Source organism: Dipteris shenzhenensis, chromosome 19, assembly GCF_047967505.1.
Source record: "Dipteris shenzhenensis isolate YYH24624 ecotype China chromosome 19, Dip_SZ_1.0, whole genome shotgun sequence".
Classification (NCBI taxonomy): Eukaryota; Viridiplantae; Streptophyta; class Polypodiopsida; order Gleicheniales; family Dipteridaceae; genus Dipteris; species Dipteris shenzhenensis.
In genome coordinates this window covers 35,175,749-35,195,116 of record NC_141614.1, presented here as the reverse complement: position 1 = coordinate 35,195,116, position 19,368 = coordinate 35,175,749, and the positions used below count along the sequence as shown (strand labels likewise).

At 43.3% G+C, this 19,368-nt stretch overlaps 1 protein-coding gene across 1 annotated transcript in view; it reads right to left on the bottom strand.

Moving 5' to 3' along the window:
- Window positions 1-7,751: 7,751 nt before the first annotated feature.
- The window catches only part of LOC147890392 (DNA-directed RNA polymerase), a 40,649-nt gene continuing 29,032 nt past the window's right edge, over window positions 7,752-19,368 (bottom strand). Inside the window, exons 5-6 of the mRNA XM_087390766.1 lie at window positions 9,252-9,353; window positions 7,752-8,276 (exon numbers count right to left, since the gene is read on the bottom strand). Of these exons, the coding sequence (XP_087246892.1) occupies window positions 8,141-8,276; window positions 9,252-9,353 (238 nt within the window). The 3' untranslated portion in view covers window positions 7,752-8,140. The remainder of the gene's footprint in view (window positions 8,277-9,251; window positions 9,354-19,368) is intronic.

Here is a 19,368-nt window from a genome sequence, read left to right as displayed (position 1 = left end):
TGAACCGAAGGTCCCTTTGTCTCCCTCATTATATCCAAAAGTGTTGACAACTTTTCTGCAGTGGTCCTCAAAGCATAAATGAGTTTATGAATTGCAAGTGTCCTCAAAGGGATGTGTGTGTGTGTGTGCGCGCGCGCATGCATGTGCATTTGTAGGATCTTATGCTTGCATCTAGTCAAACCTTCACATAATGTAAAATGCACACGTAAGAGCATTAGAATATTTCTAATTAGCAATATTACATGTAACATTTTAATAAAATGTGCACAAGGCGATATTGATTGTAGACAAATATGAACTATCACCATTAATAAAATAATTATGCTTGTTAAACTACTTATTTTGTCCACAAAATGTAGACTATAGCATTGTATCACTAAAAAACAATCATTTTGTGAGAAGAAAATCCATAATTTGTTGCATCATGATGACAATTGTACCTCACTAAACTATGTTGTAAATAATAGCATTGTATTAAAAAGTTTATTATCTCTCAAGTAAATAATTTAAACAATTAAAAGAGATATTTTAAAGTGTTATTTTGTTTGATTTTGACCTTGTATCTAGTTTGTGTGGATGAATGAATATATTTGATTATATAAGTATGGATTCAGTCTCTATATGCATCCCTAGATTACAATGGGATAATGTTTGATGATAACCTCAACCTTACCATGTAGTTAAAATGCTTATAACAATTTTGATTGCTTGGAATCCATTAGACGTTAATAGCACACATTTTTGAATGTCAAACCTATCCAAACGATAGATGATTATATATTTTTCTCATTCAATCCAAATGTATGTGCACGCCATGTATTTCACAACCCCCACATGGAGCACTATCACTCCATAAAGGCTAAATCTTGTTAGAAATGACAACTAACTCACCAATGAGACCCAATATTGAGGACATCAAGGTAGTGAGCTTCATCAAAGCAATTCTCAGCCGATTCAGTTGGTTGTCTACAGAAGACTAAGGGAACAAATGGGTTGCCTTGTAGGCGCTTAGAAGGGCTTCCCAATGGTCATATTTTTTTGACTATTCCAGGTCAATTGACTTGGCAGTCAACCAACCAGTGGGTCAAGTCAAACACCAAACTACGTTGGTTTGGTCTAGTCGATCCAATCGGTGGGTTACAGCTGGCTGGTTCTAGGATAGTTTGGCCTTAATAAGTGAGCCCCCTACCTCACTATCTGCATCTCACTCAAGCCTTTCTGAAGGCATGTAGGAGTAGACATTTAGGGTCCTTCCTTTGTAGATTTGCCTCAGTTTCGATCAATCTTTCCATAGTTTTTTCCCATCATCTTGTTGGATGTATGTGGCTTCATCCCAAAGCTATTCATCCACCCTTGTCATGACCTATTAATTTGAGTATATTTGGAAGTACCTTTGATACTCTATTTCTCTATTTTATTTCTAGTTTGTGGGTTCATATTTGTTATTGCGAATTGGAGAGAGTTTTCTTCCTTATTCGCTATGCATAGGTTCATATTCAACACTTGAAATTCAGACATTGTAACAAGTTTTTAGTCATGCTATACATACTTTGGCATCCTTTTTGGTGCATGTGTGGACACATTGATTAAGATGTATATTGTGGATGCTTGTGTAAGGAAAGAAACATGCAACCGGACATGGGGCCCTCGAGCATGCCGCGTCCAATGCAAAGAAAGTGAATTGCTCTCCGGGCTCTGTTGCTCACAGTTCAAAGCCTCATTAGCAACTTTAGTGATCAGCCCTGATGGAAAGGGGCCCTCACGAGAAAGAGGTGACTCTGGTTCCAAGAGCACATCTCAATTTTTAGTTTCAAGAAAGTAGTAGCCAGTTGTGGAATATCGAGTGTCCCCATCTCTAGTGTAATGAAAATCACATACATGAAGATATGAATCCCTGTGTGTGGTATGTGATCCCATATCTTGAGGTGCATTTTAAGTATCAAGAACCTCGCAACAAGCAAGCTTGCCAATGATTCTTTGGTGGTCTTGATGAGAATTGGGAAAGTAGTCCCACTAAGAATGCTACCAAAGAAGAGTAGAGTAAGCTGAGAATGCTGCCAAAGAAGATGCTAGCAAAGAAGTTTGTGTTTTTGTGTTTTTATGAAGTAGAGTAAGCTACCACCAACACACAAACATTTTCTTTGCTGAGTGTGTTCCCGACTTCCGTGGGTGTCATTTCTCCTACTTGCACTCTTCCATTTGGAATTGCTTTAGAATCTTTTGGCAATACTTTTCCTGAAAGTTGAAATTCTTCTCTTCCTCCTGCCATATCCAAATACCCAAAAAGCAATGCAACAGACCAAGGTCAATCATCTCAAACTCTTTATGCAAGGTTTATCTTCCTTATCCTACTACTATTGAGATCCCTTATCAAGACATGATCATCTACGTAGAAAACCCCCATCATTCTCCTATATCCCTTTGAATGGATGTACAAGTTTGCATTCGACGAACTTCAAGAAAGACCAATTTATGAGATGTAATTGATGGTTGGTACCATGCTTGGGGTGCCTGTTTGGCCTGTAAAGTGTCTTCTTTAGTCTGTACAAAATGGTCCTCTTGGTCTAAAATCCTTGTGGTTCCTCCACATAGACTTCCTCTTCCAAGTCTCTATTGAGAAAACATTACTTCGCATCCATCTAGTAGATGGGCCACATATGGTGGGTAGCTAGCACCAATGATGTTCTAATTGTTTCCATTTGGGCTGTTAGTGCAAAAGATCTCTTCATAATCTTGGCCTTCAGCCTATTCGACAATCTTTGGCAAAAGTGCCCTAGCTTCTCATAGTAGAAGCACTTCTTCTTTTTCTTTGAATCACTTGAGTTGTCTTGTTGGGAGTCTGCATCAACCTATGGCTTACCCTTAGTTTTCTCCTTGAAAAAGGTTGTCACTGGATCCATCAAACTTCCTCCCTTGAGCTGCTTCTTGTAGGAGAAAAGGCACTAGCTCTTCAAAAGTGATTGGTGTCACCTGTAATCATGGTCATTACAATGCCCTTCTAGCTCGTGGGGTGCATGCCAAGCAAGGGCATGACAATTCAAAAAGAATCCATTTGTTGAGAGTTGATCCCTCACCACCTTTATCTTGGCGATGTGGCCTTGAATCGAATCCCCATCATCCATGTGCATGTTATAGAGCTCTGTCTTGAGGTTAAGGAATCTTGTTGCATTGTTGATCTCGTACATGTCCTTTAGGATGGTCCATGCTTCAAATGTTGTGTCCACAAGATGAATACGCGAGAGAAAGAAGTCTGCAGTTGTGCTAATAAGAGTGGTAAGGGGATCTAAACCACCCAACAATTAGCACCCGATCTTTGACTACATCACGACCTATTGGTGGCACCACTACGCATTGGCAGCCTTCTTGTTGTTCTAGTGCCTTAGCTCCACTTTGGTCATGATCTCCCAAATCATCTTTACCACAAGGTGACTCCAGAAAGTGATCTTTCATAGAGGATAATTTGCTTTGTCGATCTTTCCAAAGTCCCCAAAGCTTGGGATGCAAAGTCTATTGGCCATGACGAGATTGATATCTTCATGTATGTGATTTTCACTACACCAAAGGTGGGGACACCCGATATTCCACAACTGGCTACTACTTTCTATCAGGGTCATGGGTCATTTCGACATTCGGTTTTTCATCTATTGAGGTAGACTCAAGGTGGCCTGCTTGGATGAAGCACATTGAGGTCCGCTACCAATTCATCAGGGAGCTAATCATGGACAAGTTCATCGAGTTGACTTACTCCACTACAAAAGAAAATATTGTCGATTTATTCACCAAGGCTCTTTCTCATTAGCAGACATAGCATCTCATTTGATGTTTAGGATAGTGAGTTAGTGAAATGAGGTGTTACAAAGAGGACATCAAGGCATTGAATCTACATCAGAGTAGTTCTCAATAGATTAGGACTTCTATCAACCTCGATTAGTAGAAGATAAGGGGGGAAACGGGTCGCCTTGTATGCACCTGGAAGGATTGACCAATGGGCAAACTTTTGTGACTATTCCTGACCTTGCACCAGGAAGTCAAGTCAAACACCAGACAAGGTTGGCTTGGTCTAGTCGACAGCTTGGTTGGCCAAAGAGATGCAATCAATTGGTTCCAATCATCCAATTCTTGGGCAGTTTGGCCCTTTATGATTGAGGCCCCTATTTCACTATCTACATCCCACTGAGCCCCTTCTAAAGGCACGCAAGAGCAGACATTCAGGGGCCTTTCTTCACAAATATACCTCAGATTCTGATCAGTCTTTCCAAATTGTGTTTTTTCCAAGGACCTTGTTGGATATTTGTGGCTTCATTCTAAAGCCAATCTTATGGTGCCCTAAACTCAGTATTTTTGGAAGTGCCTTTGATGCTCTATTTCTTTGTTTCATTTACAGTTTGTGAGTTCATATTTCTTCTTGTGTATTGGAGAGATTTGCCTTCATTATTTGCTATGCACAAGTGCATATCCTGAAAGAGTCTAGAGATTACATCTTTCCTTGAATTAACAACCAAGTTTCTTGGTCCTCTTTTGTGTCAGAACATTTCCTCGTTACATTCTTGTGTTTTACTTGGACGATTGGAACTATTGAGAGAGACAGAGGGAGATCCAAAATGAACAATGTCCTATTTTAGAAAGAAACATTACAATATATACTCAATCCTTAGGGCTTCCCTCTAAGTATATTCACATTAGGCCCTTGCCCAACATATTCAAAACCTTGTATAGCACTTGATTTAAAACACATAGAACTTGCACAATTGAGTGTGGTGGTGAGGACTCAAAAAAGAGCTCACTATAGTGTTCAAGCAACTCAAATTGATTTTTTCAATGAATGAGACCACAATAATTAATGAACGAGTATAAAGACCAATGCAGATGATCTCATTAATTGTGGAGAGAAAATTAGATGAAGCTCAGGCATAGCTACATAGATAGCCTTATTGGTGAGTTTAGACACATGCTCCAACATGGAAATTTTTGTAACACCCAACAAACCTTGACAAACTTAATCTACAAAGAGTGTTTACCACCAATACAAGTTTTAAAGCTGTCAAGAACTTCAAAGAGAACATCAAACAATCTCAAAAGCCAAGCTTCAACCTTGAGTAACACCTTTTGGAGATCAAGGTAAGATCTCAAACCTCCCAAATGAATCACTCCATGAGCGATTCTTGGCCATTGCCTATTCCTTACAATATTGACAACAAAGGATATCATTTATTCCAATATTATTGAGATTCCTAAAAGGTTTATAAATACCATCTCCCGAAAGGGGCCAGTAGAGGTGTATGCTAATGTTGCATATGCTACTATGCTAAGTAAACATATCAAGAAGTGAAGTTTGCAGACTCAGGTCTAGTGCAGTTACACAACCATCCACCCTTCAAACCCGTCTTAACCAAGCTAGTTTTCCAAGCCACCTTCATCCTACTTGCACACACAACAAATGAGTTGCACCATCACTAGCATAGCATACCAAGTCCCCACCCTTGAGTGAAAGAGAGTCTCTTCCTATTAAATGCCACAAGCTCCCCTAGGTACAATGTGGGCAACTGGTCAACCAACAAAGTGTAAAATAAGGATGTGAAAAAACATATGGGAAATGGATGCAGAAGACAGCTTAAATTTGTGAGGAAGCGTTTCTTGATGCCAAAGAATCACCATATACAATCACTAAACATTGTATTGGCAAGATGTCTTTGGACAAGATAAACGAGCTTGGCTTGATGAATGAGAGACACGTGGATTTCTTGATTGTTTCCACATAAAAACCTACAAGCACCTAGTGACAAGGAACATAATTGCAACTCGTGTAGTTCGCTATATCTACAGTACAAAAGGGTAGTTCCCTTTTTGTCTCCCCCTTATGATGCATGTAATCAGAACCAAGTCGCACTTATTATATTTGGGAAGCTCTCTTTCAAATATAATGGAAAAGGTGTTTGTGTTGGTTAATTTTAGCTATTTCTTTCTTTGGCAATTGTCCCATCTTTTATAACCTATATACTTTCTTAGTGTGCAAGTATATGGTTCAAAGCTCCCAATTGGAACCATGTCTTAATTGCACGGCCTTTAAGGGCAGCTATCTTCCTTTTCACAAAAGCTCCTACAACAAGCACCTTACTTGCCCTTCCACTAGGGTAGAGCTAAAACATTGTAATATGTGGCAAACACACACCTATTGTTTGCTTGACAACATGCGTACTAATGATTTCCAATTTTCACGTGACCTGAGGGACTATCATGAACAAGAATCATCCATTTCCTTTAACATAAAACACAAAGATTTTCACGAATGATTTCCAATTTTCACGTGACCTTAGTGACTATCATGAACAAGAATCATCCATTTCCTTTAACATAAAACACACAGATTTTTTGGTGTACATTAGAGCAATGAACACGATAAGCAAAAATCACTCTTGCTAGGGAAGCCCAAAAATTGCACAACATATTCGAAGGGCATGGGGTAAAGCCCTTTGAAGCGGAAGCATAACTATTAGCAAAAACTCAAGCTCAATGGATTTATGTCATAGCTAGGACTCAAGCCAAGTTTACAATATATTGTAATCACATCAAGCTGAATCTAATATGATATGAAAGGATCTTCATTTTGCATTCTGATGACCAATTTGCTAGATTGTAAAACCATAGCTATTTCTTTCTTTGAGAATTGTCCCATTTTTTGTAACCTATATACTTTCTTAGTGTGCAAGTATACGGTTCAAAACTCCCAATCGGAACCATGTCTTAATTGCACGGCCTTTAAGAATAGGAATCTTCCTTTTCACGAAAGCTCCTACAACAAGCACTTTGCTTGCCCTTCCGCTAGGGTAGAGCTAAAACATTGCAATATGTGGCAAACACACACTTATTGTTTGCTTGACAACATGCATACTAATGATTTCCAATTTGCAGGTGACAATAGTGACTATCATGAACAAGAATCATCCATTTCCTTTAACACGAAACACAGATTTTTTGGTGTACATTGCAGCAATGAACACGATAAGCAAAAATCACTCTTGCTAGGGAAGCCCACAAATTGCACAACATATTCGAAGGGCATGCCTTTGAAGCGGATGCATAACTATTAGCAAAAACTCAAGTTCAATGGATTTATGTCATAGCTATGACTCAAGCCAAGTTTACAATATATTGTAACCAGATCAAGCTGTGAATCTTATATGATATCAAAGGATCTTCATTTTAACGACATGCAATCTAGATTGTGATAGTTTTACAACTATTACAAGTGCTTTTAACAAGTTTTCTTGCATATTATATTATGCCTAATCAATAAAAATTAGCCAACCAGTCTCCAAGACAACTGGCAACCTGTCGACAAACTATCCTATCAGGAAAGCAGTGCTCTTGAAGAAGACGTCTCGTTAGACCCAAAATGAAAGAGGGGTGCCGTGGATAACTTCCTTCCAAAAAGGAGATGCCATGTCAACACAAGTCAATTAAGATGCTCTCTTGATATGCTCTACTTCAATTGCCTTGTCTTCGACTCCCATAAAACATTCTAGAGTTAGTCACCTCTTCACCCCTCTTCCATCATAAACCATCCATGAAGTTCCTATACCTGCCATAGAATCTTCCATCTCCGTATCTAGAGCGCAAATCCAACATCTTCTTTGCCTGGCAATGGCATATCTAACCTCTGAAGCTCCTCTACCAGTATGACAGCTTTGTGTGACCAAGATCCATCCAAAAGCCCTGCAATCTCTTAAGCCACTCAACTGCTGGAAAGAGAATATCAAAACAACATGCCAACAGAATTCAATTCACAGTAGGTAGCATAGGGTTGAACAGCACTTTGAAACCCATTTATAAATCAAGGAAATATTAACCCATGAAAAAGGCTTTATAGCCAGTAATGGTACCAAGAGCCAGAACGGGTTTTCATAAGCCCATGGCAGCAACGTGAGCATCACAGCAATCATATGATGAATGCTTCATTCCACAACACTTGAATTTTTGCTCACTTTGTATCATAGCAACACTGCCAAAAGACCACGCTACACAAATGTTGGCTACCCCTCAAACTGTCTTCAAGAAAGCCTTCGTAAGATCTTCCCTTTTCACTCTCTTGTATCCCTATCAGAGATCTGCCTGAAACCGCCTACTTCCTTTCAAAATTTCCTCAATTATGGAAAAGCTTTCTCTTCTTCAACATATCTTCTACATGGTATCCATTTTCATATTTTATCGAGCCCAAAAAGTTGTCCACAGCGTCCAGTTCTTGTCTTTTCGTTTTCTGTTTCTCTTTGTGCTCTTTCCTGCAATTGCAAAAGGTAAAACTCATAATCCAAGCTTTGCTAAGTGCTACTTCTTAACAACAACATCATGCAGATGCCAACGTTTACTGGAAAAACCCTGAGCTGTGCCATCCAACAGCTAAAAAACAAAACAGCTTTTCTCCCTAAATGCCGCTCAACTAAAGAAAGGTACTTCACAAGCTGCAGGATATTAAATGAAGTAGTGGTTCTTTATTCCATCTCCTTGAGGAAACTCACGGAGGAGGTCAGTCAAGTCAGATACTGGATGATTGAGACCATGAGGTTGACAAAACATAAGACTAAAGTAGCAAACCCTGAAACTTCCACTGCAAGTTTCAGTGGCCACACTGACTGTGAGCTTGTTATAATGATGCTTAGTCATACCCTGACTGGGATCCTTATTTAGTCAGAAGCATCTCTGTGTCCTAATCTAACAGACCCCTGTGGTCCGTATGCCTGGTCATTCCAATATGGGCATGGGGTCGATATCAACCCGGATAACCCGCATGAAGATCTCACACGCATCAACCTACTTAAGCAAACAATTTTAAGCAACATACCTATCTTCACATTCTCCGTCTCTTCCTCAACAGAAACATTAACAATTTCACTAATAGAGCTTACCTTGGCTACAAGCATCCATGTTGCAAACGTACATCCTAAAACCTAAACCATAACATCTCAGTTTAATGAGTTCAAGATTCAGTTTACAAATTTCTTCATTTTTCCTACGTGTTACCAATCATCAAAATGAGTAAGAAGTTCTCAACACACAAAGAGACTACATATAAAAACAGTCTTTGCCTGGAGTAATTGATGCAAGGCACATCTTATGGTGCAATTTTACATTAAAATTTATGTCTTGAATGCAATACTCAAATAAAACTCCTTTGCAATCATTTTCTGTTAAATGTCCCCTTTTGTCAACATCAATGAAGAGGATAAACAAAGACAAACGAGCAACTTATGCCATACCTTGACTTCGCAAACTCCAACTGGGTAAGCCAATCTACAGAGCCAGTATTGCTTGCCTCCAATGAGCCGGCTATATCCAAGAAGTCTTCCTTCTCCTGTACACTGAAAATAACAAAGTGTTGGTTCACCAACAAAGAAAAAACACTCTCTCTCTCTCTCTCTCTCTCTCTCTCGGATTGGGTCTCTCAAGGTCTCTCGGATTGGGTTGAGAGCACTATTGGATTGAAGCAAGGCTGCCCTCTCACCAACTCTTTTTGGGCTCTCTATTGATGAGATTGCATCCTTTGTTGACCGCATTGGAGGAGAGGATTCACTCTTGGCTGACTTGATGGTGCAGATACTATCGTACGCAGATGACATAGTTCTCATTTCATCTTCAGCAGAGGGGCTGCAGAAACATCTGAAGGCTCTGTAGGTGTTCTGTAGAGAGAGAGACCTTACAGTGAACCTTGGGAAGACCAACGTTATGATCTTCAACACCTCACGAGCGGTACTCCATCGACAGAATTTCACATACTGAGGTGAGCCAGTGGAGATAGTGCAGTCTTACACATATCTGGGAGCAGTCTTCACAGGACCAGTCTTCACTATGACTCATGCAGCCAGAGCACGACTCACACGAGGGCAGGGTGCTCTAGCCTGACTTAAGAGACAATGCCTCCAAGCGCACTTCCAATATCCCCTGACGAAAGGTTGGCTTTTCGACACTCTGGTGAGACCGACTGCCATGTATGCAGCACCTTTTTGCGGGAGTGACCTTTCATCGACACAGTAGAAGAGATTCGAGAGGCTACAAGTGATTACGGGTTCCACAATGATCCGGAGTAAGCCCTCAATCCCCAATCAATTCATTCGGCAGAGTTCGCCATGACCCCTCTCTAGGTTGATATCATCTTCCAGATAGTGACTTTCCTCCATAGGGTTTGGGCCTTGCCCCAGTGGAGACTACTGAGACTAGCACTAGAGTCATCTAGAGGCCTCCGCAGAGAGCGGCATTGATACAGCATGGTATGCACGGCTCCCCCCATCACATATCTACACCAGGTTGGATCATATGGGGACTGCACATCAAGGAGACAGAGATTGCCATGGTTGGCTCTCGATTCCTCCATGAGGTTGGCAGCAGAGGCAGACGAGCGAGGCTGGTATGCACGGACTCACAGATGGTTTGTGAGACGGGGGTTTCACATCGATAGGATACCTCCTTTTCAGTACAGTTTGGATGCCCCCGGGTACTCCCACCCACCATCCCGATCGGGCCACACACCAACCAGGTCATTCGAGAGGATCTCCTACAGCTACACACCTTTAGGACCTGGTTGGAGCCGAGGGAGCTTCTAGTGAAGCTGAGCTTCTACAGAGATCACTGTCTTCGTATTTCGGAGGAGGGATTCATCACACCACCAGGATACACTGAGCTACACATGCCTCACTCACTACGGATCTCCATCGGACAGTTTCGGGTACCATCACACCGCCTCTGCATAGAGAGCGGCAGAGCAGAGGGGATCCCTAGGAAGCATCGCATATGCACATTGTGCTACTGTCAGGAGGTTGAGTCGGAGGAGCATTTTATTTTCAGGTGCCCAGTGTACTACGAGATCCGAGGTCGCTACCACTGTCTCTTCAAAGATGGCTTCGGGCCCCTTTCCAGATTCCTCACCCGCCCAGATCCGTGATGCCTCACAGCTTTCATTCACGAGGGGGTCCGACTCAAAGAGTACTTACTCAGGCAACGGGACTTGGCCACACCACCAGACACCTCTCAGAGCAGGATCACAGAGTTCTTCCCATCGAGTGATCGTCCAATCTCTAGCCGCAGACGTGACAGAGACCCCGACACGACGACCGCAGCACAACACACGAGGCATCGAGGGGACACACAGATCACTCTACGAGACCTCTCGTCATTGTTTAGACCCGGTACACGTCCCACGGGAGTCACGATGGCTCTGCTCTTGCGTCGAGCCTCCTCCAAGAGACCAAGACGCACGGCACCCACTGACAGACGCCAGCGTCCCATCACCGGCTACATGGTTGGACCTCCTTCCGTCCCGGACTTTAGGGGGAAACCAGGAGTTCCCCACCAAGATCCAGTTCTACCATGACCACTTCTTGAGGGTTTCGCAGTATGACCTCGTCATTAGACGTAAGTACATCAAGGATAGGAGAGTCTCACATGCACTGAGGATTGCCATCGGACAGTGACGAGTTTCATCACGTCAGCTGAGAATTGAGGCAGGGAGAGCTGCAGACATACCCAAAGAGCAGAGGATCTATAGAATGTGCATGATGGTGGTGGTCGAGACAGAGGAGCATTTTCTATGTATATGTCTAGTATACTATGAGATCCAAGGACGGTACCACTGCCTCTTTCAGGAGGGGCATGGTTTTGGCCCGCTTACACAGCTGATCCATTTTTCAAACCGGGTCTGTGTTGGGCTCTATCTCATTGAGATGGGATATACACTGATGAGACAAACCAAAGAGCAGCAGGAGATGATGCCATAGGATACTAGGACTGACTGGGCACAGACACACGTCACTGACTTCTATGCTTTTGAGCCAACATCCCTAGGGGAGATTGAGGAGGAGGAGCTAGATGAGATGAGGACATCATGGGTCAGCAATGAGAGCCACCACACTACTGCCAACCGAGATGCACATAGACCGCATACAGCGCGGAGTGACCAGAGCACAAACGATCGACGTCCGGTCTATCTCAACGCTTCTCAAAGGAGATCACCAAAGACGAGGCGTTACCCTCAACCTAGCCCACCAAATATATAGATCGAGGAGACCACGCCCTCTGGCACTTCGAGAGACAGCTCGACAAACACATATACGTGAGCTCTTCACATCTCATCAGAGAGCCATCAAGATACCTGGATACATGGAGCCTGGGCATGTACTTGGAGCTTTAGCCTTGAGTACTTGATGTTTTTCTGCTATTTTGATCGTTGCTAGTTACTAGATTAGCACTTTAACACTCAGCAAGGGCATTATTGAGCCCTTTGCTTCAGCCCACATTGGCTTGTATGAGTTATTTCATGGATTGTACTTTGTTTCATAGGCCCACGAGGCCTCCTGAAGACATTAATGCATCTCTATGTGTGTGTGTGTGTGTGTGTGTGTGTGTTTTACTTGGGTTAGATACTGGGCGCTCTGGACTCTATGGATAGATCGCAATCGTAGGATCTTTGGTGATCCTTAGTTATCCACTTTCTTTTTCTTCTGCAGATCTTTGCAGCAATCTCTCTTTGATTGTCTGCAAACTCACTTCATAGATTCTGATGTATATCTTTCTCATACTGAGATTTTCTGTTGATGTATTGTCCAGCTTTCCCTTTTTGGGAAGCTCTCTTGTAATATAAAGCAACGAAATTTTCACAAAAAAATGTGTGCGCGCGCGTGCATGCGTGGTGTGTGTGTGTGTGTGTGTGTGTGTGTGAGTGAAACCCATGTGGGTCGGGTGGTTGAGGCTCTGGTTCATGTTATGGTGTGTGTGTTTGATCACTTTTGATTGCTTCGGATTAGGCGGTTTGGCTGCTTGGCATTGTTGCTGCAAAGTTTAAAAACCTCTCTCCGTGTCTATAAGCCATCCTTCCCCACCATGTTTTGTAAAACCCACGGGATCTTGGTGGTTGAGGCTTTGGTTCATGTCGCGGTGTGTTTGTATACGATTCCTAGGGATCGCTTTGGATCAGTCGGTTCGGCTGCTTGGCATTGTTGCTCTCTCTCTCTGTTCAGGAAGTGGGAGGTAGAGGAGTACTTGAACTACTCACCAGAGGAGGTAGATGAAGATGCTTTTCATCGTGACCTGTTGAATGTACTACACAGGAAATGGCAAACAGCTAAATCCATGAAGGAGATGCAAGACCAAGGTATTGTGGTAAATCCTTTTCAATACATTCCAAACTTGAGACCAAACTAGGGTAAACTTGACCATGAACTGACTGTACTATATGGTGAAAACTTCACTATGTACATATCGGCCAAAAGGAGCTATTCTATAGTTGCAGGAGCCTCCAAGGGCACTTCTATCCTGATGTACATGGTCACTGCTTTCAGATATCAGAAACAATAAATCCATGGTCTTTTTTATGTCATTCAGTACTTCAATAAAGAGAGGTTCAATTCAGAAAGTCTGCAAACATTTACTGATTACTCCTTGGTGTTTGACTGAAGCAAGGCGCTGGTGAATGGCTTGAAATATGTGAAGCCGATCTTATGGTCTGGTTTCACTCAGCAAACAAGGCTAACACAAAGCCATACAAGCTGATCAAAGGCCACTGAATTTCTGGCTGTAGCTAGCTGTATCACTGAGTATGAGCCTTGAGGGCTCCCCCAATAGCTGGCCGTAACTGGCTATAGCTAAGCATGAAGCTTTGGCTAATATAGCTGGCAGAAAATTGACTTTCTGCCTGTGCAAAGAGGTCGGTAGTTGGCGGACTGCAGTAAGCTAAAAGGTGATTGTTTTGCTGAGTGTAGGCTGCCAAACAACTGATTATGGCAGGCTGCATCTGGCAGCATAGCAGAGAAAGAGGGGCAGGCAATTGGTTGAATGCTGAGGCTGTAGCTAGCTGCACAGCAGAGAAAGAGGGGCTGGCAATTGGCTGACTGCTGCAGGCTATAAACTGACTGTGTAGCTGCACAAAGGGAGCTGCAGATAGCTGGCTATAGCTGGCTGTGTCACCATGTTGTAAATATCCTAGTAAATAACTAGATTTGAGGCAAGCAGCCTTTCCATCGTGGAGCACGTAACTACTAACGCAAGATTGAAGCTGAATCCTAGTATTTTATCAAACTTTTAAGGAAAAAAGAAAATGAGTAAAATGGTGTACATGAGACGCGACACAAGATCCGTTTGGACCCGATCCTCCTTGCAAATGCCAGGGTTGGTGATTTATTATTGATTTCGTGATATTCATATTTTGGAAGCTGAATTCCAACAAATACATGAATAACGCGATACAATAAGTGATCCTCATTGCAGTGTATACAAGATTGTCACATGGACTACAACCATATGAATAAAGGTGTCGTCATCCTTCAATCTTGCATCCATCTTGGATTTCCTTGCTCCCTTGCATCAATAGCATGCATTAAACGAGAGGAATGTTGTAAGAGTTCAAATTTGAAAACAAGAAATTTGAATGGACGAGTAATCAAAAATATTTATATGATAATATATAATATATAATTATTATAACCACACATAGTGTGGGCGGGGAGGCGGCACGCTTCCTTTCCCAAAGAGTTATAATCCGAGGGAACAGGCACTTCCCTGGGTGTTGAGATAACACCGAGAATATTAGTGCCGAGGATAAGTCTCGCAAATGGATAAGAAACTAGCATATTACTTGGATGTCAATTGTCGTAATTGTAGTCGACGGTAAAGTCACTACGAGTAGCGTGATAGACGAAATTCAAATTCTCATCGTCTTTTGGCAATTTCTTTGATCTTAGAGACTATATCCCGAAAACTTGCCAATGTGAGCGTGAGAGGATCTGCGTGTGTCCTTGAGCGGGATGATTCTAACATTCTCAGATTGTTCAGTAGATTGTGAACAGCACAAAAAGACAACTATCATTAGAGGAAGTCCGAAGTAGAGCACGTAATATTCGCACTCTCCACTTAGCTAGCGTTACGTGCCTCTCCAACTTTGGGAAAATGGGAGTTTGAACACTATAGTAAGTCGAGCTTTTAGGCTTGTGGGAGGAGAGCATAAGGTCGTCGTGAGGCTCTCCAAAGCTTCACATGCCAAGGCTATGCCACGCTGGCCTTCATCTCTTCAAGGCCTTTGTTACGCTTATGTGCTTAAACAGAAATTCATCTTGGTTGCTTGCAGCTGCTTAACACCAAATCCTGGAGGCTGGCCAGCTTCCAACAACCTCACCGCAGTGTCTCCACTGTAGCTAACGTGATGTGCGGGGTGATAGACAGATAGATCGATCAGCATCATTCCCATAGAGTTCTAATCATTCAATTGTCTCGCAACCTCAAATCTATGAACAAAAAAAACCGAACGCACATCGATTGGAAGAGAATCTTACCTCGGAATCTCTGCACTAGTTGGTTGAAGACATTGCACGCAACTAGACCTCTCCACTGTTGCTTGAAGGCACTGACAATGCTGACAATCATGTGCTTGTTATGAATTATATAAATTTACGACGGGCAGTTGCCAAATTTTGGGGAGCTAGATGATGAACTGTAATGCAGCTTCACGCTGCAAGCCTTGTACCCTGATTTTTTTCAAGAAACACCTTTGGGGGGGTCCAGCCGAGTTGTTTAGGGCCCTAGTGCAGCGTTCTGTGTTATGCTTGTTTCACTTCTCCTGTTCAGTTGAATTTCAATAAAGGCAGGTTGAATTATTTGAGGTGACTTGTTTTGTGCACGGTGTAAATGAACAGGCGAATTGCAGGCTGATTTCTCTGCTCATGAGAGAGGAGAAGGGGGCGGAAGAGGGCTATTCTTTGCTGTAGTGGGAGTGGCAAGAAGGTGGCTTGAAAGAAGGTTCACAGCAAGGGGCTCTAAGGAGGAGGGCAGTTCCATGAAATGCGGAGGGAACTGCAAAGGAACGCTGTGCCCTTCTCCTCCTCATATAGTCCCAAGTGAGGGCTAGGTCTTCGCTTGATGTAGGGGTGAGTTTCTGAAGGAGGCATGTAGGGGCCTAGAATGCTTGAGTTCGGCATGTAAACTGCTTTGGTGGGCTATGGCCCAAGGCAACTTTCTTCTTTAGTTTTGGATGGATTGTGGAGAGTTCCCTTCAAAGTTGGTTGGCTGGATGGACACTTAGACCATGAGATGACATGGGAGCCATGGCCATGACTGACACTGTCACATGTCCCGAGGATGGTGTATGTGTCCGTACGTGTGGGAATTTATGTTGCATGTGCCACATTTACCAAACCACATCAGATTGCCATGTGTAAAGTTGCCACATAAAAATGTTGCCACATGTCATAGGGGCTTGCATATCACTGTGTCGTAGGGGGTTGCCACATGGCATGTTTCCACGTGTCATAGGGTTGCCATGTTGGCCTCAGCATGCCACGTGTCATAAGGGTAATATAAATGTGTGCTGAAATGAATGATCAAAGTTTTTCAACCTTTTTATTTGTCTAGACATAATATTAAGTTCAGGTGGGGTTGTGGTCTTTCTCTCTCATAGGGTAGTTTTCAACTTGTGGGACACTAATGCCTGTAACTCCTTTGCCCTCAAATGGTAGACTTGAGCAGACTTGTATGAAAACATATATATACATTCTCGCAATCATCCTAGTTTTAAGAACTTGAATCTGCAGAAATAAAAATAAAGTAATAATTAATTATCAAGCATAGCTTTCTGACATAGCATACATGCTGAAATAGGCAGTAGTTATGTTTTTCCAATAGAAGAGTTCATCTAGAGGTGTGAATGTGCTAGTTTTGGACCTGTGGTATGGCTTTGTAGGCTAATCCTAGTGGTTTAGGCTAGTTCTAATATTACTTGGGACTTAAGTCCACTTGGTCAATGTATGACTAATAGGACCGAAGGCTGTTAGGATTATTAGTCCTAATCTTATTTCTAGGGTTCATAACGTTGTTGTAATGAGGGGGAAAAAGGGGCAATTTAGAGGACTTTTAGAGGCCTCTTAGGTGGGAAATGTGGAGGGAATATATAAGTCCCCATCCACCCCTATTTGTACACTTTTGATGTGACATCTAATCCTATCTACTCCCACCTCCTTCCTCCTACATGCTGCCTACACTCTCTTGCCCAACCTCTCTCTATCTCCCTTCCCCTCACTCCCTTTCTCTCTCTTTCGCTCCCTCTACCCTTTTCCCTCCTATCTCTCTCTCTCTCTTTCTCCTCTTTCCTCTCCCCTCTCCTCTTCCCCCTTTCTTGCCATCTCTGGCTTTCACCAATTCAGCCCCTGCCCCTCCATTGCATTGGTATCAGAGCAATTTCCTTGGGCCTTGTACTCTTTGCACTCAGTGTGTAGTAATTCATAGAATCCTTCAAGATCAATGCAACCAAGGGCTCATCTCTCAAGCTCCTTCATCTAAGCGACTAGCAAGGCTTGGTTCTCAGAGGGTATCAATTTGCAGTGATGAATGTCAGCTATGAAGTTCGTAACCAACCCCATCTGCAAGCATGTTGTTTACAGCCCGTCTGCAGTCCGTCCATCGCTCAGGCCTTCAGCCTGTCTGTCAACCGTTCATCGTCAGTAGAGCGGCTAGCTAGACCGTCAGTCCAAGCCGCCAGTTAGCCCGTCAGTCCCTTAGCTAGGTAGCCCGTTAGCTGCCTGTCAGTTCGTCGCCTGTTAGCCAACCCCTTAGCTGCTCAACCCGTCAGTTCACCGTTCGCTCAACAGGTCCGCTCCCGTCCATTAGCTAGTTCCTTAGCTGCTCAACCCGTTAGTTTGTCGTTTGCTCAATTTGTCCCCTCCCATCCGTCTCTCCATCGCGATTTCTGCCGCCTACGTTGCGCCGTCGCCACCCGTTGCTTCTCGGTCTTGCAAGAAAAAAAGTACCTTAGCCTTACAGTATTAATTATTAGGTTAGTGTAATAAGGGTTAGGTATAGTTTGGGGTTAGGTTAGTGGGTATGGTTAGGTCTTATTAGTCAATGGCTGGTTTAGTTTGGTTAGGTTTAGGTTCAGTTAGTTGGGTTAGGTTAGGTTATTGCTAACTAGGGTTAAGCGGTCAAGTTAGGTTACCTTAGGTCAATGTCCTAACATTGCTAGGGGTCTTAGGTTACTCAGTCCTAGGTGACATCGGGACCCCCCCCCCCCAAAAAAAAAAAAAAAAAAAAAAAATCGGGAGAGAAAAAAAGTCAAATTCCCAGCCTCTTTTAGGGGCCTTTCACAGACCCGTTGGGAGTCATTTCGACTCCATTTTGAAGCCTCTTCATCGATTGTCCTCTCAAGCTTCGCCATTAGACTTGTTAGTTGTTCTACACTCTATATTAGGTGCTCATTACAGCAGGGTTTTGCTGTCCCATGGTAGTCACCATGCCACCCAAGTGTGCCCCTCGGGATACATTTCATGTTAGGGATGAGGCTGCTCAGCATGAGCAATTGCCTTCCACGGTGGGTGCATCCACTGGTGGTACAGAGATCCCTACAACTCAGCCTCTCTCTCTTGCATCTTGCGAAGCGCAAGCAGCGTAGACACAGTTTTTGGATACCCTTGCTTCTATGCTCCTGGGTGCTTTCCGCCAGATGGGACAAGAGTTCAGCCAGCAGCTTACCACGGCCATATACAGCTCTTGCCCAGATGGGACATCAGCTTGAGCAGCAGATTAGTCAAGCTAGCAGGACAAGGGCAAGCAGCCTGCACCCCAGCATGAGACCACTCAGACAGTCAGGATGTTTCGTCTGCTCCACGCAAGGGCTTTATGGCAGATGCGCGCTGTGCCTATGAGCATCAGTCTTCTGGACCGTTGCATGTACCCCAGCATGGGGATTATTTGGACTTGGATGATGCATTTTTTGTGCCGTAGAGCACCTTCTTGCAGGATGTCAGGCCATCTTTTGGCTCACAGCTTTCTGCATCTGCAGGCTGAGGCGTCTCTTTTGGGTCAACCCGTTGGTGTGCATCCGGTTAGTGCTTCTTTCACCGCATTAGCGAGTATGCCTGGAGCTGGCTTTGGTTTATATGGCAGCCCACACCCCTGGGAGAGAGGTCAGTCCTCTTCTTAGCCCTTTGGTATGCCATCATTTCGGAGAGATGCATTTGGCAGAGAGACCCAACTACTATGTAGCAAGAGGTTAGTGGTGGGCAGTAGGACACTTTTGATGGGATGCTGATAGATTCCTTGCGTTCATATAATGCCCTACCTGAAGCCATCTAACTTGAGATGTCCTTCTCCGATTTTGTGAACCTCAAGCGTGATGATGCTTGCACTTCCGGAGGTTACACACAGAGGAATTATGCAGCAAAGGATATCAAGGACAAACTCACAGTGCATAGGTTCAAAGGGGACATTTGCACACCTAATGAGCTGGAGGAGTGGCTTACGAAGCTGGAAGATTATTTCCGCTTCTACCCAAAGTAGGATGAGGACCGCATAATCTTTGCGGGTATGCACATGCAAGACTATGCACATACTTGGTGGCGTTATATG